Source organism: Castor canadensis, chromosome 7 (genome assembly GCF_047511655.1).
Source record: "Castor canadensis chromosome 7, mCasCan1.hap1v2, whole genome shotgun sequence".
In the NCBI taxonomy this organism is placed as follows: Eukaryota; Metazoa; Chordata; class Mammalia; order Rodentia; family Castoridae; genus Castor; species Castor canadensis.
In genome coordinates this window covers 6,846,085-6,871,069 of record NC_133392.1, presented here as the reverse complement: position 1 = coordinate 6,871,069, position 24,985 = coordinate 6,846,085, and the positions used below count along the sequence as shown (strand labels likewise).

Sequence of the window (24,985 nt, the reverse complement as noted above, 5' to 3'; positions counted from 1 at the left end):
TGGTGAACTAGTGGTATCAAAGACACAGCTAAGTAAGGATAGATCTGCAAAAACTCTGCATGTAGGGCTGAGGAATTCATGAGCTTGCGGCCTTTGTGACTTCTGCCTTCCCTTAGCATCTGGCCTACCTAAGCCTGAGCTACCCCACTGTCCTCCTAAGAATGCTTCCATGTTGAAAACTCCAACTCTCCATCAGGAAGACTGCTCCAAGAGGTTGGGATCTTTATTCTCTAAATTAGGTGTGCAGAAAGAAGCTTTTATAAGCAATGCACATCATTTTTTGGCAATGAAATCACATAATGTTGGAAAGATTTCCAAATGTCTATTTTCAAAAATGCTCCCTCCATAACAGAAGATTCCTCTGAAAACCAAATACTTTCTCACTCATCACTAAACCATCACCTTTATCTTGAAGGAACATATTAAGTCTGTTTGTTTTTGTGAAACTTTCTCCTAAGTAGCACCTAATGACAGTCACTTGTCATCACAGACAAGATGAGAAAATGTTGGAACACTCTTTGTAAAAGAAAATAGAGGAAGTCATTTTTAAGCTTGACAACTCTTTTGGTTGCTTTTTCGCTGATGATCTGTGATTTCTGTGTGGTACATGAGGTGTTCAAGGTGGCTCCTCATCTCATCACTAACCTGTGAAAAGATTCTCCTAAACACTTTGTCTAGACGCCAAGTTTAACCTTGCGAGTGGCACTGATAGCTTGTGCAAGCCACCATCTGCTTTTGGCTGACTGCATGGTGATCACAGATTACCAAGGTCCTCCACAGGGAAGCACTGGTCTTCCCTTGGCCATGTGACTTATTTGGCAAAAAAAGTGAGTGGCAGTGATGTTTGTCACTATGACCAAAAGCACTGCTTTAGTTCCCAGTTCCTCTCTGTCCTCTGCCACTCCAACTGTCAATGAATGCTCTAGATAAGTCAACATCCTCAGCCAGGGAACTGAATAAAGATGTCATGGACTGGCATAAGTATGTCTCAAACACTGCCTAGGACATACTTATGCTAAATGCTCGCTACAGTCTCACCCTATAGATTTTTTCACTGCTCACCAGAAATTCAAATTTAACTTAGTGTGCTGTATTTTACCTGGCAACCCTTGTTGCAAGCCACTGACATTTGGGGACCTTGTTTGAGCTGCATACCCAATCTCACTTGACCTTTATGCCAGGTGGGCCTGCCCCAAGGAAGGGTACCTGTGTCAATCTGTGTATTATTAGTAAAACTTAATTTTGCCCTTATTTTTCAGATTAAAAGATATTACAGGTCCTCCTGCACCCAGGGAATTGTCCTTAGAGACCACTGTCCTAAAGTATGGCCAAGGCCCTCCAAAACTAGCACTCTCACTAAAAATGGAGGTTACTCGGCAGTACACCAGAGATACTGGTTTAGAATCTGGAGCTAGCTGGAAGATTTGCTCTTTAAACAAGAGAATATGAAACAAATTAAACTTTCACAGGGCCCCCCAAATAGGGACCCAAGTACTTGTCCTGGAATTGCTACTGAGTCACTTCCATTCTCCTTCCTGGACTGCACTGACCTCTTAAAAGAAGAAACCATGGGATTATCTCAATTCTTCTTTCAGCTCTGAGTGCAGTCAGCAGTCAGAAACTCAGAGCCTTCCAAAGTCCAGCAAGTCAATGAATGAGGCTGGTTAGGTCACACCTATAAGACACCTGGAAGGGACCTTGGCAAACTGCAAAGCATGTGCCCCAAGATTCCTAGAGTGTAGAAGTTTTGAGAGTTTGGCATCCTCTGTGCAGCTCTGTGAGTGGAGTAGGCACTCCTATTTTTGGCAGCACCCCATACCACATCTGCCTTTCATATAGTTGTCTTACTGTGAAAGTTTTTGAAAGGACTTTCTAATTTTGCTTTGAAAAACACCATGCATACAAATCACTAAATGAATTTCTGATTGACTGAGACTTCTCAGAAATCATCCTGCATTCTGGGAATTTTGCAAACTGAGAAAGCCCGACCTACAAATTATTTTAGAATAGAACAAACTGTGTATCAAAACTAACTTTAATAATTAATGACATTGACACTGTGGTATTTTGGAACTACTTCATTAAATATTTGTAGCTTTGATTGTGCAGATTAAAAATATTTTAGAGTCAGCCACATTGTTTTTATGTCTCAAACATTTTGATAAGCTTGTCAGCTGAAGTCATTTTTCCCTACATTGCCTAAGGGCTAAAACAGTTCTGTTGGCTGGTGCTGTGCCAGCTGTTGGTGAAACAGAGATGATCAGACAGGACACCTGCCTTTGAGGAGCTCTCAGGAAGTGAGGGAGGCAGATTCAAACAGGTAATTTTTCTGTAATGTGACAAGTACAGGATAAAGCCATACAAGCAACGAGAACAAAGAAAGGGATGCTGAGAGGGAAGGAGTGGGCAGTATCAGGAGAGACTTATTAGAGATAATACCTGAGCCGAATCTTGAAGGTGGGCAGGAATAAGGCAGGTAAGGCAGGAAAAGATGTTCTAGGCAGATGGAAAGCATGAGCTACTGTGAGCAATGGAGCAGGTTGCTGGAGACCTACATAATCAGCAGCCCATCTATTCAACATACATCTTAAGCAGTGAGGAGGCAGAGAAGCATATGTGAGCCCTGACTGGGTACAACAGGGTGACTGCCCAATAGGGCAGAGCAGGCCATGGATGATGGAGTCCATTCTGAATGAGGGAGCAAGGAGGACTTGAAGGCTGGGGTCAGGGGAGCTGGTTGACACTGGTACAATATAAAAAGAACATAAATTCATGTCTTAAATTTGAAATTGTGAGGGCCAGGTGTGGTGGTACACACCTGTAATCCCAGCTACCTGGGAGGCAGAGATCAGGAAAATTGAGGTTCCTATGCCAGCCCGGGGCGGGGGGGGGCAGGGTTAGCTAGACCCCATCTGAACAAACAAGCTGGGCATGGTGGTACCACCTTTATAATCCAAGTTACATGGGATCACAGTCCAAGATCAGGTCCTGGTAAAAATGTAAGACCCTAACCCAGAAATAACAAAAGCAAGAGGCCTGGGAGCATGGCTCAAGTGATACAGAGTGCCTGTCTAGTCAGTGGGGTAGGCTCTGAATTCAACCCCCAATACTGCCAAAAAAAATTGAATTTGGGGAAGGAATGACCTGTTATCCCACATTATATTTTAATCACTTACATTAGAAACAATGAAAATATCTTTTAAAAACCACAGCATGTAAAAGTGTTTGACTATGGAAAAAGAAAAATTAATAAGCCCTCTGAGCTAGAGGAATGTATAAACTTCATATATGCCAGATGTGCAGTTTACCCAAGCCTTGGGGACCACCCTACTTTAACAACAAAATTAGTCCTGGCCCATGTGTGGCTCCTGGAGCCCCAGCCTCTCTGTGTCAAGTTTTTGGCTCTGTTTCCTTTTTCTCTGCCTCCCTACAGGCTGCTGCCAACACATTTCCCGCTAAGCTTCCCTATCAAGGGTACACTCAGTTCTCAAGTCATGCACAACGTTTGAGTGCTGAAGAATTACTGCTACTGCAGTAAATATATTCTTATATAGAAATACACAATAAAACAAGAGAACTTAGCTGGGCGTGGTGGCTCACACCTGTAATCCCAGCTACTTGGAAGGTAGAGATTGGGAGGATGGAGTTTCAAGGGACAAAAAGGTATCAAAACCCCATCTCAACCGATGGATGGGTGCAATGGGGTGTTACTCAGGAAGGATAAATAGGAGGGTCACCATCCAGGGTGGCCTAAAGCCTACCCCCAAAGTAACTTAAACAAAAAGAACTGGAGGCATCAGTCAAGTGGTAGAGCACTTAACCTGGCAAGTGCAAGGTCCTGAGTTCTAACCCCAGTTCCACAAAACAAATAAAGATTATCAGAAGCTAATTTATAAGTGTACAAAAGCTCAATTAAATTAAAAGATAATCAGAAAGCAAAATAAGAAAATCTTAAGGAATGTTTAGTCATTTCACATTACTACAGAGATCTGTTCTTGTGGACATACAAAAATAGACGTATTTTTTAAATTGGGGTATTACATATTTGCTTTTGAAATATTTGATTATCACTTAATATGATATACATATCATATTCTTGAAAATTCTTGAATATTCTTGAAAAATGAATGAATGGTAGCACAAGGTTTATTATGTACCAAAAATAAATTTAACCATCCTCTTGTATTAATATTTAAGTTTTGTTCTTTTTTTTTTTTTTTTTCCTGTATCGTCTGCTTGCCAGACAAGTGCTCTACCATTTGAGCCATGCCCCCAGCTCTATTTTCTTTATTTTTCAGGTAGGATCTCTACCTTTTATCCAGGCAGGCCTTGACTCAAGATTCTACTTTCCCTCTCACACAGCTAGGATTACAGATATACACGACCACAGCCAGCTGCTTGTTCAACATTTTACTATAACAACTTGCAAAAACAAAACTATTGACTGCAAAATACACACAATACTGCAAAAATCAGGACTGGCAGAGTGGTTCAAGCGGTGTAGTGCTTGCCTGGCAAGCATGAGGCCCTAAATCCAAATCTCAGTACCGCCAAAATCAAAATCAATACATACTGAAGCAAATGACTATCAAGTACAGTTATATCAAATGCACTGTTAAATGTAATTCATGAAAATGTCTTGCGACATTTGAAAACAATTTGTAAATTGGGCTTGCACAGTCACGATTCCTTAAGATGCAATGATCAGTGAGTGATTAGAGCCAAATGTAAGTTACAAACTGAGCCAAATAACTGGAATGGCAAAAATAACCTTTTAAAAATCTTGCAATTTTTTGCTACAGAACACAACAAATTTTTACCACGAAAAATATGTCTGATGAGGGACGTGGCTACGTCTAACCGTGAGAGGGTATTGGGGCACAGGGAGCCTAGGCTTTGGGGTTCAAGCCCACCCAGGCATTTCTCAAGCCCTGGAAGCAGCTGAGGGCGGGGGAGGTGCACACCCCCAGGCCCTCCCGACCCGCTGGATCCCAGGTGCGCGCGGACGCAGGGGGAACCTGCAGCGCAGGCCGCCCCGGCCCCCTTTGCGGAAACCCACCATCCTTATCCGCGGGGGGTGCCCTGCCCTGCCGGCTTTTCTCCCCCGCTCCTACACCAGGCATTGTGATGCAGGGAGGTCGCGACCACGGCTGAAGCTGCTCCACCCCGCACCTGGGCGTGCGTCTCCCTTTCTGGGCCTCGGTGAGCCCGGTTATAAAACAGGGTGCGCTGAAGCCTGGGGAGGCGTGCCGACGCCATTAGTTCATTTAACCGGAGCCACTAGTGGCGCGGAGCGCAGTATCTCCTCTCTCACGTACGGAGGATCTCCCTGACTTCAATTTTCTCCCAAACCCAAGTCCCAAGAACAATTTGCTACCACCAGACCGGTGCACGGAGTGAAACAGGCCTGGAAAGCAAGCCCGCGAGGCAAATATCGCGAGAAGTGGTAGACCCGAAGCGGCGCAGGCGCACTAAACTCCCCGCCCCTGCCGCAAAGGAGGCATTCGCCGAAGGAGGCGGGGCCGGGCCGCTGGGACAAAGATCGCGAGATTTAATCGCGTCATTTCAAGCCCTTCCTGTCAAGAGCCGGAAGTGCAGTCTGCGGAACGTCTCCGGCGCTTTCTTTGGTGGGCTCTCGCGATTCAGGGCCCCGGTTCCCGTCGCGGCTCCTCGGCTCCCGCTTCTTCTCGCCTGCCTGAGTCTCAGTGATGGGGGACGCCAAGGAGGCCGGAGCCGAGGCTCCGCAGGCGGGAGGTGCTGCTCGAGAAGGACTCAGTCTCCTGTCCCAAGGAGAGTCCGACGAACCTTCTGCACAGGTGAGCCCTCCGCGGGACGGGACCTGCCCGGGGCTCTGGGATCTGCAGGCCCGCTCTGCGGGGGAGGGTTGTCACGGTTCCCCGCAGCTTCTGGAACCTTCTCCACGCCTCCCTGAGACCTCCAAAGCAGGGACAGGAAATTGTCAAGTGTGCCTGTCGCCAGGTACGTGCGTATTTTCTTGCAAGGCATTCGTATCCAAAGCAACCCTGGCTTTCCACTCGGTGGTAATCGACAGGTGAGTTGGACACGATCTCTGCTCTCAAGAAACGTAGGTGTAAATCTCTGGTTCCAGAATGTGACACAACCATGCAGGGATGGGGGAAAGACAGTTCCCGGGAGGGACTCACCGAGCATGGGGAGGAGCTAATTGTTGAAGGAGGCAAGTTTTTGCACGAAAAGAGGTTAGAATAATGATCCCAGGCACTGACCTTCCTTGGGACGTGCAGTGGAGGCTGCGAGGAGCCCCCCCCCCCCACGTACCTTGCTGTGGAGTTAGAGGTTCAGAGTTTGTGATAAGCCGATGAATCAATTGCTGAACGTCTGCTTAAAAAATAAAAAGACCCAATTACCTTACTATAAACGGCTTTGTAAATAATGTATGTTATTGAAATTAGAGTATTTCTTTAATAACAAAAGGAAGTATTACTAAATTTTGCATGTAGTCAGTATGACACTAGCATCTTTGGTTTCTGCTTCTGCACCTTATATGAAACAAATTTAAAAGGCAGATTGGCCTGTTTCCCAGCTGAAAACCATAACCATGATGCTCCTTGCCTCATCCATCTATTTTCTTTGAAATTATGTGAAAAGAGCTAAGTAAACGTGATAATTTATGCTCAACTTTATTTTTACTGATTATACTTAGCATATGTTCCTTGTGAAACCTGATGTGGTGGGTTCTTGTTTTCTTTTTATAAAGGTGAGATTTTCGTTCCTGGTAGTCTTCATTAAAGTTTCATTCACTATGTTAATTAGGGATCAGCTTTATTTCTTGGAGGCAATGAAGTGAAGAGCCGAGCTGTGGTGAAATACTCTTCTGCTCCTCCTCGAACAGCATTTGCACGCCTTGAAGAGAAAACAGACTTGAAACTCCCACCTGCCAACTGGTTACGAGAGAGTGCCAAACTAGGGCCAGCAGGAACTACCATTCTTGGCAATAGTAAGAAAAGCAAGCCATTTTCAAGGTAAGTTTCAATCAATGGCATTTTTACCTGCCTTTCCACCCCCACTTGAAAGTCCTAATACTTGCTTTTCAGTTTAATTTGTGATGCATAAAAACCTTGATGAGGTTTTTTTTCTTTAATGAAAAAGATTATATTTGACTTTCAAAGTCCTTTTTTCCCTCAGATAATAGGATGTGATACAATGTGAACCATATTGCATTGGGTTCTTTCAAGTCTACATTATGTTATTAACCAAGATGAGTTTTGACCAATAATCAACCATTTTAGCCAATTTGCATACCTTTTGATTATGCGAAAACCCAGAGTCAGGGTGGTACATGAGGAAAACCCATACTACTGTCTTATTTCTCTTTTGGAGTTTTTCCTTAAGCAATGATGGACTTCTGGTCTGAAAAAGCCTGATGTAACAACCCAGCTTGGTGGGTGATCTATACCATTGACTTTGATACTAGAAATTTTGCTGGTGGTATGTTAAGTTGATAGAGTACCCTGGTCTTAAAAGAGAAAAATATACTTGTGTCTGTATTCTTGTAGGCTATTTATTCTTTTGGTTTTTTTCTCAGTGAATCAGCCTAAAATACTTCCCTGTAACTTACAGCAAGAGCCACAAAGCACATTAATATTCTATGAGCTAGTAGTTCAGAAATTATCCTAATACCTCAGAAAGTAAAAATTATATTTAAAAAGTTATTTATTTGTAGTAATATTTATACTAGTGAAAACCTGGAAATAACCCAAATATTTTCTTGTAGAGGAATGGCTTAATTATGATATTAAATGTTGTGAGGTGATTTGAATGATAATTATATTAACTGTGTACAAACACTGCTAGGTATTCTATATGCTTATCTCACCTAGTTCTCACAGCCACCTTTTGAAATAGGCACTTTTTCCTATTTTGCATAGGAGAAAACTGAAGCTAAGAATGGTTAAGCTTCTTGCCTAGAGTTGATGTAAATCATGTGAGCACAGTAGGCAATCCTAGGGAAGTGTCCTGACTTACTAACTGGAAGTTAGAAACTTGTAGACTATAGACGTACCTCATGTAGTAGTTGGCATGCCTTGGGTGCTCACTTAACTTCTTTTTCTTCTGTGACTGAATTGGTGTTGGGTAAGTTTTTTCATATGTATTATTTAAGAGGTATTATATTTCACTGGAAACATAGGCCCAGAAACTAAAATCCTATTAAACAATCTTGAACTGCTTTCTCTTGGAGATTCTTTTGGATTCATGATAATAATTAATATTAATTGCTTTTCATGATTATAATCATGTATTACCAAGTTGGTAATTCATAGTTGATTTTTGAACACTTAATTTATGTACCACTGAGAAGGCAACACTGGCCTATTGTAATGGTAATATGTATCTTGATGCAGAGATGTTGAGTGGAAGTGTGTGTATCCTAGAAGCAGAGAAAAGTTGGTATTCTATTCACCTTTTAACCCATGGCCTTTTTTCTTTTGGTAGTTTTGGTATGGCATATGACTTTATTGACTCAGTGGGAAATGATGTGGATGTCGTTTCTGACTCTGAAGTAAGTGTTATTTATTATTTAATGTAACTTTGGGGGAAATGTTGAGCTAGGTGTTTTATATCATGTTTTGTTCTATAGTCTTGAGAAATTAGTAGTGAAATAAGATAGTTATCTGATTATTGAATATCTCTTTCGTTTTTAAAATGTTGTTCTCCTTTCTTTACAGAGGAGGGGATAACCCCCCTAAACAGTGGTGGGTGACAGTTACATTTATATTAATGGTTGTGCTTTAATAACAGTAATTGAAAATATTACAGTGTTTGAGATTATTCTCCATATGTTACCATTGAGAATTACAAATGATGTTCTGGTAAAGTCTAGTGATCTTCAGTTGGTAGCTTTGTTCTGATCTGCTAACGTCCTAGGTCACTGCAACAGATTACCTGTACATACTGTGCTTTGAGAAATTCTGCCCTGTAAAAATAAATGTTTGATTGCCATTCATATTAACGTAGAATGAACCATAAAGCATAGCTGAGTCTGGTATTAAAGGTCTATCTTTCATCTGGTTGCATGTAGCTCTTTGTGTAAAATGCAATTTATGTAACTTTAGAGAAATAAGGTTTATAGCTGGGCCTGGTGGCTCATGCCTATAATCCCAGCTACTTGGAAGTCTAAGATCAGGACAATCTCAGTTTGAGCTCAGCCTGGAAGATAGTTCTTGAGACCCCATCTCCAAAATAACCAGATCAAAATAGACTGGAGGCATGGCTCCGGTGGTTGAGCACTCGCTTTGCAAGTATGAAGCCCTATGTTCAAACCTCATCGTCACTCCCCCCCCCCACACACACAAAAAGTTTATTATGCTTTAAATTGAATGAAGTTAAAATTTTGAAAGATTCTAGATCACATTGAGTCTTTCTAAACTATTTTTCCTTTTAATTTTAAGAACATAAAAAAGCTCCTGAAGATTCCCTACAGCAAGTCCCATGTAAGCCTGGCTGTACACCGCATAGGAAGGACCCTCTTACTAGACGACCTGGATATTCAAGAACTCTTTATGAGATCATCTCAGGTAGTGCTTTTTGTGAAAAACATCCAGGAAAACATTCTTCTAACTCAAGAGTACTGGAAATGAGATTTTGTTTCAAAGAAATGCCAAAGTAAAATGCAGCCAACAAGAAATGAATGAGTTTTGGGGCTGGAGATGTGGCTCAAACAGTAGAGCACCTGCTTTGCACAATATCCTGAGTTCAAATCCCAGTCCCACCAAAAAAAAAAAAAAAAAAAAAAAGGAAGTTTCACCAAAGATGAAAAACTAAATCAAGAAAAAAAATAGAGCTACATATGAGCTAGAATTCTTTCTTACAAGGAAAAGGATGAAGCCAATGAAAAAAGTTGTGGAAAATTTATGAAATATAAGGGCTAGTTGAAATTTTTGAAAAATTCTTTGTTATGGAGATTCTCTAGAAAAATGGCTGTTAGGAAATGTGAAAAATGTTAGAAAGCTGTTCCTATAAAGAAATAGTTATTTAAATTGGACTGATTTTCTTAAAGCCTAACTTCTCATACTGTATGCTAGTCAACGGCTATTTTGCCCCCATGTGTCAAGGATGATTTCTCAAGCTTTACTTTCGGTTTCTCTACTTATCTTTCCTGCACTATTAACAAGTAGTTGATGGTTCTGCCAGTTCATAGGCTACTCAATATTCCTGCAACACTTTGATAAAGGAAATAAGTTATAGTGATTTAAACTGAAGTTTAAAATAAATATTTTTCCCTTTGGAAAGAGTACAGTGCAGTTCAGTTCATGTGTGTACACTGGGCAAGGTCTTTGGATATGACACTGAGTAAATCACAGCCCTTGCTCTCCTTAACAGCTCCTATTTTGAGCATTAAAACACACAGGTGATTTCAATAAAGAGCACAAAATAGGGTATACTTCAGGCAGCAAAGAAAATATTACAGAGAAGGCTTACCTCTTCTGGCCTGCCTGGCTTAGGAGAAGAAGAGAATGTGGACTTTTTAAAAAGAGGTGGTCTTAACTGAGTCTAGAAAGCTTAAGTGTTTTATGAGTATGTGCTTATGAAACAATACTCAAAAATGAGAGTGCCACCTTCTGAAGGAGTAATGGGTATGTGTTAATCAGCTTTCTGTTACTGTAACAAAATACCTAAGATAATCAGTGTAAAAATAGGAAAGGTTTATCTTGGCTTATAGTCTCAGAGGTTTTAGTCCATAACTGATTGGCTCCATAGCTTTGAGCCTATGGTGAGGCAGTGCACCATAGCGAGAGGAACATGTGGCTGAGGAATCAGAAAGAAAGGGACAAAAGGCCCCCAGTGGCCTTGCTTCCTTCCTTTACAGTCCACCTCCTAAAGTGTGGGGAGTGGATTATGAGAAGCCTATGAGAACTTGACACAAGCACAGTTATGCTCAATGATCTGCAGGCTGAGTTTGGCAGGGCCCCAGCTGCAGAAGAGAGCAGAGGCAAGATGCAGCACAGCTGCTTTTCCTAAGTTGTTTGTGTTCAGAGAAGTAGGAATGCAGGTTTCTCTTGCCTCTCCCTGAGAACTGTTGCTCCACCTCCTTGTTTACCACTGGATATAAAAGACTCCCTAAAGGAGGATGCAAGGTGTTTTTTGGGTGGGGAGGCTTTTTGATGGGGGATGGATTGATTGGTGGGCTGCTTGCAAGAATGATGCTGCTGGTGGGCTGCTGAGTTATGCTAGAGATTAAAGGAAAAATGGGACAGTGCAAGTCTGCACCGAGAGCTTTATACATTGGTTTTAGAAAAGCTAAGCTAAAGAAAATCTAAAGAGAACATGGGACATTGCAAGTCTGATCACCAAGACTTTAAGAGTTATGCTAATGCAGTTTTTAGACATGACTGCTGTTGTTTTTCTGCAAGTCTGAGGGCAAAGACTTTACGAGAGATTAAAGGGAACGTGGGACAGTGCAAGTCTGAGCACCAAAACTTTAAGAAAGCTAAAGAGAAAACATGGGACAGTGCGAGTCTAAGGAAAGAGACTTTAAAGAATAGAAAAGAAGACTTTAGAAACAAAGTTTTAAAGGATAGTAAAGAAGCAAGGCCTTAATAAGAGAAAAGAAAGCAAAGTGAAAGTAGAGAATAATAGAGTAAAAAAGCAATGAGGCTCTCCATCCGAGCGCCCAGCACACCTGGCCCCAGCTTTATGCATGTTTGTGTATTGTTTGTCCTTTCTGCATCTCCCGTCCCCCCGCCAGGTAGGTCAGTAGTAATAGGAGCGAGAAAAAGCTCACTCCACTAAAGGTTCCACTACCTCCTAATAGTGCCATGAGCTGGGGGGCTAAGCCTTCAACACATGGGCCTTTGGGGACATTCAAGATCCAAGCTATTGCAAGGTAACAAGTTGTTTTTGCTACGTATATATGTGTCTAATAGTTGCTTTGTGTTTGTTATTCAGACTGGTGATTGGACATGGTTGAAAGAATTTTATCAAAGACTCATAGATCAGAAGTGGCAGAGGAAGAAAAAGAGCAAAGAGCACTGGTATCATAAGGCTATTCTGTCCAAGTTTTTGTATTACAGGTACTTGGCTATTTGTGCTTAAGGAAAATGAGATTTTGAACTAAAATTTAGTTTGAAGTTAGTAAATTAGTAATTAAGTTTGCATCTAGAATGTAAATTAGCATTTTTATTTTTTATTTGATTCCTTTTGTACAAGATGTATGCTTGGTTATAGGATCCAGTTCTTACAATGGTAGACTGTAACATAAAGTAAGCTTTATTAACCATGTGTTTTGTTTTAATTTCTGATTGGCCAGTATCAATGGAGATGGAGCTGCCCAGCCTGTCCCACCTGCAACTGAGCAGCAGGAACCATCTGGGTCCAACCAGACGCATGACTCTGAAGGGGCTTCCTGGCCTGCTCCCTTTGAAATGCCTTCTTCAGTTTCTGAAGACCCTAGTGCTTCCAGTCAGGTTTGTTAGTACTTGAATGCCAATTCCATAAACTCACTTAGGAAGAGAGAACCAATCATCTTACTAAGAGAAAGGATAAATAGGAATAGGTATTCTGTGAATTTATGTTTCACAATTATACTTTTTAAAAAAATTTACAAGAAAAAAACAAAAAAAATTTACAAGAACTGTTATGAATGGTTAGATCAGATTTTTTAATGAAATAATTCAGAATATTTTAAAATGCCCTATTGATATGTTTATTAATACTGGTTTTCTCTTTAAAGTTATAAGAGTACTATGTAACATAGCAGGAAAATGTTATTTGTTACTATAGATATGTAATAAGTACCTGTCAAATACTGAGGCTGATAGACTCATTCATAATTTAGATTAGTCAGATTGTTAGGCCTGAAATACCTCTTAAGATTTTCTGGATAAAGTTACTAGTCTTAGCCTACAGTAATGTTATAAAGCTTTTAGAAAGGAACAGAGAGATTAGACTATGTTGTGTTTTGTCTCTTATATTCTTGGTTTCTTCTTCTTACCTGGTTTATTTTTGTCTTTATTGCATCTGCCAAAGAATAAAATACCACCATTTATGTAAATTGTGGTATGTCTGTTTTCGGGAAAATATATTGATAAACCTGAAGAAGATAAAAATAAGATCTTTAACTTGGTAAATTATGTTTTTTCTTCTTGATACGTGTTCCCATATACTGAGCACTATTTAACAAGATTGCTTCAGTCTTCTTAAATTATAGGTTTGCAGGGAATAAACACATTTAAGATGATTTTAGTTTTTGTAGGTTTTAAAGTAGAAAATCCTGCCCATGAAACTGTAGTGAATTTGAATTTTTTCTCAAAGAGAGAAAAAGAAAGGAAAGAAGGTACTTATCATGCAAGTCACAGTAGTAATCATCGGGAGGTGGGGACGTTTTATGACTGAGAAGGGACATGGTGATTTGGGTAAGATTATGTGGTAATTTGCTTTGCACTTGTGGGTGCTAGGAGTGTAGCTCAGTGGTACAGCACTTGCCTAGAGTGTATGAGGCCTTTGGGCTTGATCCCCTGCATTGCATAAAGGGAAGAATAATAAATAGAACCTAAATTGCTTTATAATTGGCCACTGTTCTGTATTATTTGTTTTATGCACTTTATCACATGTGATTATATGTCACCAAAGGATTTTTAAAACTTCATTTAGTACTCCTTATCTTCAGAACCAACACCTTACAAAGAAGACTATGTAACAGAAATACTAAGCTGCTGCTACCATCTTGCCCTCTGTCAGCCGAATCATTGATTGGTCTTACCTTGATTAGGAGTTACTGAGACTTTTAAGATCTGCAGACTTGCATGTGCAGGAATGCCAGTTTGCTTCAACTGTCATTTACTTAATGCCTCTTATGCCATGTACTTCGATGTGCATGTTCACCAAAATTTATTATTTCTGAAGCTGCATATGTAGTAAGTACTGATACCATTTTACAAATAAGTAAACTAAAGGTCATAAAAAGCAGCTATTTTTCTGTAGTTAGACAGCTAGTGAAGTCCAAGCTAGGGCTTAAACACAGATCTTTCTTACAGATACTTCCCTGTGTCCATGTTCTCTACACATACATATTTAGAAGACCTAGAAGCAATCAGATTGTCTTCGCAACGGCATGTCCTAAGCAGAGCTAGCTAGTCATTAAAATAATATTTTACAGAATGTTTTTATACTCTCTGAATTCTAACATTTAGAGCTTTATTTGTTTGCAACCTATCACCTCACAAGTTCTTGTTCTCAGAACCAAAACTGCTAAGTTGAGGGCTACCTAGTAGTAGACGTTGCAGTAGTGTCCATGGTGTGGCTGTGGAGCCAAACCTTTTCTAAGAGTGTTGTAACCAAGAGCCTAGATTCCCCTGGCAGCAACTACCTGCAAACGTAATTTTGGGAAGTGGCCCATAGGTTGATAACTTGTCTGTGTAAACAGATAATAAAATGAAAGAGTTTGAAGTTCTCGGAGGACTTCTGAGGGAAGAAACAAGACAGCAGAAATTCTGGAGATCTCCCCTAACTTGTAGTCATGCACACTTCATAGGCAGGTACCAAGCCTGTTGGCACACACAAGAGGAATAAGACAGAGTTTCAGAATAAGCAACACACACATATGTTCATCTTGGGTCATGTAGACTATTGATGTAAAAGGTTTAGAGTAGTGTTTCTTAATGGAAAAATGTCCTATTGGCTAGAAAACGGAGTTTATCCAACATCAGGTGGTTTCCAAAACGTATTCTGTAGACTATATTAAGAATAAAAAGTTCTGAGATTAAACAAGTTTGAGAAACATTGAATTATGCAGAAGTACAGTTTTCTACCATAAGACTGCTTAGAGTGGTTGTGGGAGTTGATAAACATAATTATTCTTCAAAAGCAAATATTTGGTAGCAGTATTTTTCCAAAGTCACTTTGAAAAGTTTTCAGTGGGTCCCCCGGGTCTAGGACTTCGTGAAGCTTACATTAGAACATGCTAAACTGTCAGGGTGGTAAGAGTTTCAAACTGTAATTGAGGTGTTTAGCAATTTTTCAGTGCAGTAGAGATGGTACAGGCTGTGAGAACAGAAATCAAACTTACTAAAAAATAAGAAGTGAAAACTCTGAAAGATCTTTCATCCATCTCATTTGTGTAAGATCTAAACTTGATTAGATTCTTGTAGTGCCTACAATAATTGAGAGTTAAAGCAAGCCGCCCAGTGATAAGCACTATGAATTGTATTGCCTTAACTCACAAAGGTAGGTTTAATGTGTGTGCTTTGATGTTTAGATGATACTTTTTAAACATAGGTCAATTTTAAGAGGCATTGTCAGCAGAATCACTCCTTGTCTTGCGCTTTCCACAGGGCAGTGAGCCTCTTGAGCCCTCTTGCATAGTGGGGCATGTGGCCTCAGCACCCAAAGAGCAAAGCTTGACTACTTTGTTCAATGACGGGGAGAACAGTCAGGTATGCTTTCCATCGGCCAAGTTGAGATGCCTCGTTCCTGGTCTAATGGTCTACTTCATCATTTAAAAACTAGTCTCAACTGGAAGTGACAGGGAAAAATCCGCTTGATCCTGAGAATTTCTTTGTAAATATCTCTCTTCTCTTATAGCTCTGGGACTTGACTTTGTCTCCTTCATCTCCCCTTTTTCTAGTCTTTTTGTGGATCATGGGGGAAATTGTGGGTCTGCTGTTCATTATAATCTTTCCTATTTTAAACCATAGGGTCTTAAAAACGATTTTGTTCGGAATATTCTATGGACATTTGAAGATATCCACATGTTGGTTGGATCTAACATGCCTATATTTGGTGGAGGCAGATATCCAGCAGTCAGTTTACGTCTCAGGTAAACCAACATCATGCCCCCTTTCTATAGGTTTATTACTTAAATGCTTCCTTTAGAATTAGTGTTCCATCTGCTTTCTCTTATGTATTTGGGCATCCTCTTCATTTTCTGGTTTGTTTTTCCACCTCCCTGCCAATTGAAATGGTCACAGTAAGGAGCTACAGTTAGCAAATGCAGAAAGCCCAATACCTAAATATTCATTCTATATGTAATTGAAGATAGAGGCCTTTTGGACTGACCTAGTCTTTTGTTTGAATATACACCTTGCAAGCATACAAGAGAGTGGATTATTTAATTAATGAAGGAGATGGTTTGCTAGCTTTCTGTTAACACAATGTGAGCATTTTTCTGAATGCCCCATGTGCATTTATTCACATTAGCCAGTGTGAATTCAGGCTTGGGCACTCATACATGGTGGCCAGTCTCTCCTCAGGTTGTGTGAGGAGCAAGCAGTTTGCTCACAAAAAATTCCTGTTATATTATCTTCAACTTGAACTGAAAACCTATCAATACGAGTTAGAAATTTAAAGCTTTTGGAAGGACATTAGATACAACTCAGCCCTTGAGCTACATGTGCCTGTTTCCTCAGATAAGAGAGCATATGTGGCACTTTATTCTGGGTAAAACAGATCTTTCATCCATCTCATTTGTGTAAGATCTAAACTTGATTAGATTCATTATGAAACATCCTAATTAAACCAAGTAACATTAGAAATACGTATTTTTAGGGATAACAACAAACCAATTAATGTGCTAACTGGAATTGACTATTGGCTGGACAACTTGATATGCAACGTACCAGAGCTTGTGATGTGTTTTCATGTAAATGGAATTGTACAGGTAAGATGCAGTACAACTTTTCAAATCTCTCAAACGCAGATTGGTGCAGAGAGTATGTCACCCCAGTTTTTAAGACCCTCACCCAGTTTGTAAACCCCAGTTTAAGACCCTTAAATACTGAGGTATATTTTGACAGGTGTGAATAGACTAGAATTTGAATGTTTTCTCATTTAAGTTGGTAATAGCAGAATTCTAGGTATTACAGGAGTATAATTTCACAGGTATTTTGTGGGAAGACTTTAAAACATACAAGTACATTTTTAACTGCAGAACTCTAATGTTAATACCAATCATCCATAATAATAAACTGAAAGTGTCTATACAGTAGACATGTTTCTTTATTGTATATGCAAAGCTTTAGAAACAGACCACACTAAAAATTGTGTATGGTAGACTTTATGTAGCAAATTCTAATTGATTAAGCACACTGTACGTAGAAGCTTTTTATCCTCATTATAGAGGTGTTGGGGGAGCCAGGCACTGTGGTTAATGCCTGTAATCCCAGCTACTTGGAGGCATAGATAGGAGAATCATAGTCCAAGGCCAGACTGGGCAAAAGCACAAGACCTTATCTAAAAAATAACTAAAGCAAAAAGGGCTGGGGATGTGGTTCAAGTGGTAGGACACATACCAAGCAAGCATGAGGCCCTAAGTTCAAAACCCCAGTACTACCAAAAAGGAAGAAAGGAAGGAGGAGAGGGGAAGGGAAGAGAGGAAGGAAAGAAGGACTGTTGAGGGAAAATAGAAAGTTTGGTTATTGCACAGAGATGATCTAGTAGGAAATAACAATGTACAGATAAAACAGTAGGAGCAGTAGGAGACAGGAGTTAAAGATTAGAAGTGCAATACCCACATAGGCCTGGATAATCAGAAGGATGAGATCACTTTCTGTTGGTCCAAAAGAAAGACCTTGTGGCTTATTAACTGAGTCTTGAGTAATAACTAGTGTCTCAAAAACAGAAGCTGGATTTTAAAAGATGTAAGTAAATGAAGGCTTGATATTAAATGCAGTTAAGGAACACAGGATTCAGGTAGTAGAATAGTTAGAAAGTTGTGGCCAGATAAGGAGAATCTTGAACACTGAGCTAAGCAGTTTTGGACTTGGTTCAATTGGTAATCTGGAATCAGTGAAGTGTTTGCCTTTAGGAGGTGAAATTTATTGTATTAGATTACTAATTTGTAGATAGCATATAGAACAGGCAAGGAAGACAAGAAGACTGGTCAGGTATTGCACTTTTTAACAAATAGTGTAGCATACCTCTACTACAGAAGAAACATTAGGTCTTGACAATGGTCATGATAACTAGCACTTATGTGCCTATTTTGATCCAGACACATTGCTAAGTGCTTTCCATGCAATACCTTATTAATCTTAGCTACCTTGTGTACTGCTTTTCTCATCTGAAGGACAGGGAGCTCAGTGAGTTTCCCAGGGTCACACTTCTGTTAAGTGGTGGTTTAGTATTAGAGCCTGTGTCTGGCAGAGGCCATGCTTTTTTGACTATCATTCTCACCCAGTGATTCTTAACCTAGGCTGGACATCAAAATCACTTGACACTGTGTGTGTGTGTTACTGGAGATTGAACCCAGTGTCTCACACTTGATAGCACTCTATTGCTTAAGCCGTGTCTCCAGCCCATTTTAGTTTTTTCTGAGATAGGGTCTTGCAGGCTGCCCAGGCTGACCTCTAACTTCCAATCCTCCTGTCTCCACCTCCTGAGTAGCTGGGATTGCAGTTGGGCTCCCTGTGTTTCAGGATGAGTGGGATCTGTGTGACTTTCTTTCCAGGAAACTGATTTGTAGCCTTGATTGAGAACCATTGTCATGCCATCACCCTAAATGGTAACATTTAGCGAGGCTTGTGGTGGAGAGAGGAGTGAGGGAGAAAGTGTTTGTGATGGGGAGGGAGGAAATGTTGAGGATTTCTCCAGACTAGAATTAAGGTGCATCATCTGTGAGGTAGGTCACATTGCATTGGTTTAGGCAGGGAAGATAGTATGATTTTGACACATGTTCAGATTGGGGAATGCTCCAGTGAGCATTCTGAAGATACAGCTGATAGAGAAGACGAGGCTAGAGAATAACTTGTAGGGAGTGGAGGCATAAAGCCCTGAGTTCAAACCATAGTACTACACACACACACACACACACACACACACAAGCCCTGAGTTCAAACCATAGTACTACACACACACACACACACACACACACACACACACACATAAGCCCTGAGTTCAAACCATAATACTACACACACACACACACACACACACACACACACACACACACACACACACACACACAAAATAAATTGAAGCTTAGTCTGCCAAAGTACTGATAGGTTTCATCACCAACAATTCTATTACAAGTACTCATGGAAGCCTTGCAATACACAAATTGAAAAGGAGTTGGGGAAAAAAAGGAAAAGAAAAGGATGAGGGCACTTAGAGAAAGAGAAGTAGACCATAATAGTGCAGTGTAAATTGCAGATTGGGGCTATATTTACTAAGAAGGGTGAGAACCAACCTTAGGGATTGGGTTTAGTGTTACGTTCCAGTTGCTTAGGAGTTTCTGGTGTTTGAGTGCTTCAGAAAATGCAGCAAGAGGTGCTTAGGGCAATCTACACAGAAGACAAGCTGGAAAATATGGAGACACTTTTTTTTTTTTTTAATTTTTATTGTTTTATTATTCATATGTGCATACAATGCTTCGGTCATTTCTCCCCCACCGCCCCCACCTCCTCCCTTACCACCCACTCCACCCCCTCCCTCTCCCCCCCACCACCTCGATACCCAGCAGAAACTATTTTGCCCTTATCTCTAATTTTGTTGAAGAGAGCATAAGCAATAATAGGAAGGAACAAGGGTTTTTGCTGGTTGAGATAAGGATAGCTATACAGGGCATTGACTCACATTAATTTCCTGTGCATGTGTGTTACCTTCTAGGTTAATTCTTTTTGATCTAACCTTTTCATGGAGACACTTTAAAGATAGCAATACTAGACTGAGTTGTAGCTCAGAGTAGAATATTTGCCTAGTATGCATTAGATGAGGCCCTGGGTTTCTTCTTCAGCACTGCAAAAATATATGTTAGCGCAGTAGTAGTAACATCCATATAGCCTTTTCTCTTCTTGCTCCCTTTACCTTCTCCACTCTATCCTTGCAAAGAAATAGAGTCTATAGCTCAAGGGAAAAGAAGTTCTACTGGAAAAACATCCCAAGTGATGTTCTGTCCTGAGCTACAGACTCTAGTGTCTGAGGAAAGAAAAGGCTAGAAACCCATGTTTTTAAAAACACCCTGGCTGGCAGGGGTAAATCAGCTCCCTTTGAGTTTTTGGAGTAGGAGAAGATTGAAAACCACTACGTAGGTGGTTTTCATGCTACATAGATGTGTGTTTGCAGGATTTGTATATTTTGGTTGCTCTTTAATAAGAAAAGTGTTGCTGCCTCAGTTTCTTTTAAACTGCCTTCTAGTTGAAGCATGGTCCATTTGTGTAAATAGGTCATTTAAAAGACTACAGTTTTCAACCTCCTAATAGTGAAAAAGCAAAGGAAAAAACCAGCACTTCTTTGTTAGAATTACATGAATCCTAAATTTATAGAACAGTGCTATCTAAGAGAAAATATGAGCCACATATGAAATTTCTAGTAGCTTTGTTTAAAAAACTGAAATTTGGTAAAAAATTAATTTTAATATATTTGATCCAGTATCTACAAAATATTCAACGTGTATGTGTGCTTTGTCTCCCCACCCCCTTCTAAATTCATTTTCTTTACAGAAATATGAAATGATAAAGACAGAAGAGATTCCCAATTTGGAAAACTCTAATTTTTCTACTAAAGTCATAAAAGACATTGCACAAAATATTTTGTCATTTCTGAAATCTAATTGTACCAAAGAAGGACATACATATTGGCTCTTTAAAGGTAAGCTAATTCTTAAATGGTCAATAATTGATTTGGGTTGGCAGCTGTAAAATGAGGTTTGTTTTCCTTTTCAGCAAGTGGCAGTGATATCGTGAAGCTCTATGATCTCACTACTCTTTGTGAAGAAACTGAAGACAAATACCAGAACCCATTCACAATGCCTGTGGCCATTCTCTTGTATAAGTGAGTGCTTTAAGAAATAGCCTTGCATGAAAATTTACACTATCCAAGCCAAGGCATTGAAATGCTTTTTAAGGTTTTCATAGTAAAATAGAGAGATAGAGACAGAGACACACATACATAGACACATTGTACCAAATACTCAACTTTCATGTGAAGCATAGCATAAACTTGGGGGTGGGTGGGAAAATACAATATTTAGTTGTTTCTTACAGCCCTTATTCTGGTGGAAAGGTAATATTTCAGAGAATGATTAGGGGAAGCAAACTAACATAAACATTTCTTTCAGGGTTGCTTGTAATATGATGATGAAGAAGAATCAAAATAAGAAATACTATGGGACTATTAGGACCCTGCTTCTTAATTGTGTTAAACTGCTGGACAAAAGCAGACATCCTCAAGTAAGATTAGCATTTATATGTTCTCTAACACAGTTCTGGCATTCTTATAGGGAATTGTGAGCTGAAGAGTAAGGCCCCCAATCAGATTTCCTTTCTACCCTGTCCAGTATGGTAGCCACTGTCTGCACTAGGCTGTTAGCACTTGCAAGGTGCTTACTCTGAATTGTGGTGTGCTATCAGTGTAAAATACACTCTGGATTTTGAGAGAGAGGGTATCGGTTATGTTGAATGTTTTGTAGATACTGGATTAAATATAATACTAAAATTAATTTTACCATATTTCACTTTTTTAATATAGCTACTAGAAAATTTAAAATCTCATGTGTGTTTCACCTTACACTCTGATAACACTGTTCTATAAACTTAGAATTCATGTAATTACAAGAGCAGTGCTATTTTTCTGTTTTATCACTATTAGAAGGTTGAAAACTTACAGTGTCCTTTAAGTGATCTATTTGCTCAAGTGAACAATGATCCCATTTGTTGGTGTAAGTGAAGTCCACATCCCATACTTCAGTACACAGAAGCCTGGCTTAAATATCCTTTCAGGCATACTCACCCCAGTTGTCTGAATTTGACAACTCTGTTTTTCAGTATGAGGCTAATTGTATCCTACCTAAATCAGAAAAGATATGTAGGATATACACTTTAAAAATCCAAATTAATTTTAATTGTAGCCATATCCATTTGGAGATAAAGATTATGCTAGAGAAGGCTGGGGAGGTAGTTCAGTGGTAGAACACTTGTATAGCTTGTTGAAGGCCCTAGGTTCCAACCCTAGCCCCAGAAAAAGAAAAGAAAGACATGATTATTCTGGAGACTAAACAGAGAAATTTTTTGGAGAAAAATGGTGAAATTCTTTTTTTTTTTTTTTTTTGTGGGACTGGGGCTTGAACTCGGCTTCACATTTGCAAGGCAGGCACTCTACTGCTTGAACCTCATCTCCAGTCTATTTTGCTCTGGTTATTATTTTGGAGATGGGGGTCTTGTAAACTGTTTCTCTGAGCTGGCCTTGAACCAAGATCCTCCTGATCTTAGCCTCCCAAGTAGCTAGTATCACAGGTGTGAGCCATCATTGCCTGGCTTGAGACAATTTCTGACTTAAATATCTAATTGCTGATAGAGATGCTGGTGTTTAGAGGTACTTGAATGATATAAATGTCAATTTTAAGAGCTAACAGGATGGAATTTCCTCTCTTTAATCTAATGAACTTCCCCCTTCCCACCCCCCCAGAACCATAGATTGTGCAGAAAAATATTAGTTGCCTAATAAACACAAAGTCATATTAATACATAGTTTATAAAGAGAAATTGTAGCCTCTCGCTTGGTAGGGATGGCATTTGTTTAGTTAGAACACTGTACATGTAAAGGCTTTTCTTGACCCCAGTGGATTATAGTGGCCATCTTTTTCCAAGGGAGGGCTTAGGGTACCATAGTTTCTCTGAAATAAGAGAACTGTCAATATGTGAGAATTTCACAGAGCACACCAGGTTGTTTGTGACTGAGTTGGGAATGTTTCTGTGTGTAGTAGTGAAAAGAGACTATTTGCAGACCTCCTCCAAACTTGTCAGTGTAGTATTAAAAATCATTTTTCTTTGGATGATGGACAGTGTTGATAATTATTTGCACATATTTTCTTTCTTCTTATAAGATTATTGCTTCAGCCAATTACATGCTTTCAGAGCTTTTTCAACTGGATGAACCTAAAAAGGAAGAAAGTTCAGAATCTTCTTTAAATGAGAATTCTGATGAAAGTTACAGTGAAGAGGAGGAGGAGATGGCTGACAGTGATGAAAATGGGTCCTATGGTACCGGCTCTGATCCATCAGATGATAACAAAGCAGTAGCTATAATAAAGTCTGTTGGAGAATTGTCAGTGCCAGAAAAGTACAAATCCATTCATCAAATCAGGGTAAGCATGTTAAAAATTTGGATGAAATTTTATCAATGGGAAAACAAAACAATTGTTATTTGAATACAGTTAGCCTCTCATAACCTGGCATTTCTTCGATAAGTCTTTCATGCTCCAGCGTCTGGTAATTATTAGCATTCTGAATTCTAAAACCTGGTTTTAGAACCCCACATGGAGTAGAATTGGCCACATTATGCAGGGCTGTGGAGAAATACATCACATACCCACACGCTAATGTTCATGTGCAGATTCCTCTTTCCAGTGAGTAGCACATTACCATAGCCATTTCTGCTCACCAGGGCACTTGGTCCAGCTTTTGAATTGCTGGGAAATTATATATAGGTTGCTTGGTGAGTCAGAGTAGAGAAGGGACTAGTGCTTTGTTCCATATGTGAAGGTAGCTGGTAAATGTTCCTTACTATATAAAACAACTTATTCTTCTGTGCTCTTGGTCGTGTCTCTGCCCTGGTTGAAGCCAAATGGACCCTAACAATACCCTTCAGGCTTCTTGGAGTATGGGTTGCATTGACTGCCCTACCATCCATTTATTGCCGTCAGTGGGCTTTCCCATACACTGCCTCCCCACACTTAGATCCAGGTCAGCCCTAAGAGAGTTCTGGCTGCTTCCCTGAACTGAAATAGTCATAATTTAAGCTCTGTGAATTTAACTTTCATATGAAACAATGAGCAAGTATTTGCAAGGCCATTCTCTGTTATAAAACATTTGCCTGTCTTTCTAACCTTCTTATCCTTCACTTTCCTCTTCTTTACCTTAGCCACATTGGCTTTTTTGTCTGCTTTTCAAGCATTAAGCTCAGCTGAGGGCTTTTGCATTTGCTGTTGCTTCTGCTCCAAGCATACTTCTCCCTAGATCTATTCAGAGCGGCCTTTTTCTAGGCTTTACATCTAGACTAAAATACTGCCTCCTCAAGGAGGTCTTTGCTGATCACTGTAGCTGAGACATACTCTGTTTTTACCTCCTTCTTGGAGCCTATCTGTTCCTGATGTTGTCATTTTTGTATGTGTTTTTCTCCCTTTGCTAGAGTTAAGTTTCTTGCAGGTAGACATAGGCACTCTACCTCCCATGCTGGAACACATAATGGGTGCCAGGAAATATTTACTAAGTAACTAAAGGAAGAAGACGTTAGCCCACCTAAATTTCAGTGCACTTTCAGCTTAAACACCACAGTGGAGTAAAAACATGTTTTTCTGCTTAAATCTTTGATTGCTAAAGTTACATATATTTGGAGAACTGCATTGTAACACAAGGCCCTGGACTCCAGTAATGGGAACCAGTATGGATTCCGGTGTCCCTGCTCCTCCATTTACTTACTTTGTCCTCTGACAGAGTCCTCAGCCACCTGAGTTAGCTTCTCTGTGAGAGAAGACTAGTAGTTCCTGCTTCCCACGATTCAGCAAAATGAAATGCTTCCCAAAAGCCCTTACACATAATGTTTCTTAGTTGGAGGTTGTTAACTGGCTTTGCTCCTTAATTAAGCAAATAAATTATACAGTAAGACCTTGGGTGATGGGTAGTATTTGTTAACCTGTTATTAAATTGATATTGTTATCTCTGTGCTTCTAGGTATCAGTGCTAATTAGGAGTTGAGCTGACCTATTAGACTCAGTATGCATTTATCTAAAATATTGCTACTCTTGTTCTTTTTTGTCATAGTAGGATTATCTTTAGAATTTCAAGTATTTAAAGCAGCATATATGCTAGAAGATCTTTTTAAATAAGTTTTTTTTACTTGCTTACAACAATTTTAATCTACAAACAAAAGCAGTTTGATAACCTTCATATCAGATACCTCACCATTCGTTTGTTTTGAATAAAAAGCACATTTCTAAATTACCACTTGTAGAGTTTTTGTAATTGCCAAGAGATGAGAGCCATGGGATTTGTTGTATTGGTGGCATGTTAATAATTGT

At 39.8% G+C, this 24,985-nt stretch overlaps 1 protein-coding gene across 4 annotated transcripts in view; it reads left to right on the top strand.

Moving 5' to 3' along the window:
• Nucleotides 1-5,576: 5,576 nt before the first annotated feature.
• Nucleotides 5,577-24,985, top strand: part of Edrf1 (erythroid differentiation regulatory factor 1) — a 38,679-nt gene continuing 19,270 nt past the window's right edge. For 2 of the 4 annotated variants that reach the window (XM_074078092.1, XM_020179345.2), the window contains exons 1-13: nucleotides 5,577-5,816; nucleotides 6,793-7,001; nucleotides 8,473-8,539; nucleotides 9,429-9,554; nucleotides 11,926-12,050; nucleotides 12,287-12,443; nucleotides 15,309-15,410; nucleotides 15,672-15,793; nucleotides 16,522-16,633; nucleotides 20,412-20,559; nucleotides 20,634-20,742; nucleotides 21,029-21,140; nucleotides 22,793-23,053. In XM_074078092.1, the coding sequence (XP_073934193.1) occupies nucleotides 5,709-5,816; nucleotides 6,793-7,001; nucleotides 8,473-8,539; nucleotides 9,429-9,554; nucleotides 11,926-12,050; nucleotides 12,287-12,443; nucleotides 15,309-15,410; nucleotides 15,672-15,793; nucleotides 16,522-16,633; nucleotides 20,412-20,559; nucleotides 20,634-20,742; nucleotides 21,029-21,140; nucleotides 22,793-23,053 (1,758 nt within the window). In that variant the 5' untranslated portion in view covers nucleotides 5,577-5,708. The remainder of the gene's footprint in view (nucleotides 5,817-6,792; nucleotides 7,002-8,472; nucleotides 8,540-9,428; nucleotides 9,555-11,925; nucleotides 12,051-12,286; nucleotides 12,444-15,308; nucleotides 15,411-15,671; nucleotides 15,794-16,521; nucleotides 16,634-20,411; nucleotides 20,560-20,633; nucleotides 20,743-21,028; nucleotides 21,141-22,792; nucleotides 23,054-24,985) is intronic. The other 2 variants (XM_074078093.1, XM_020179346.2) reach the window with 1 other exon arrangement.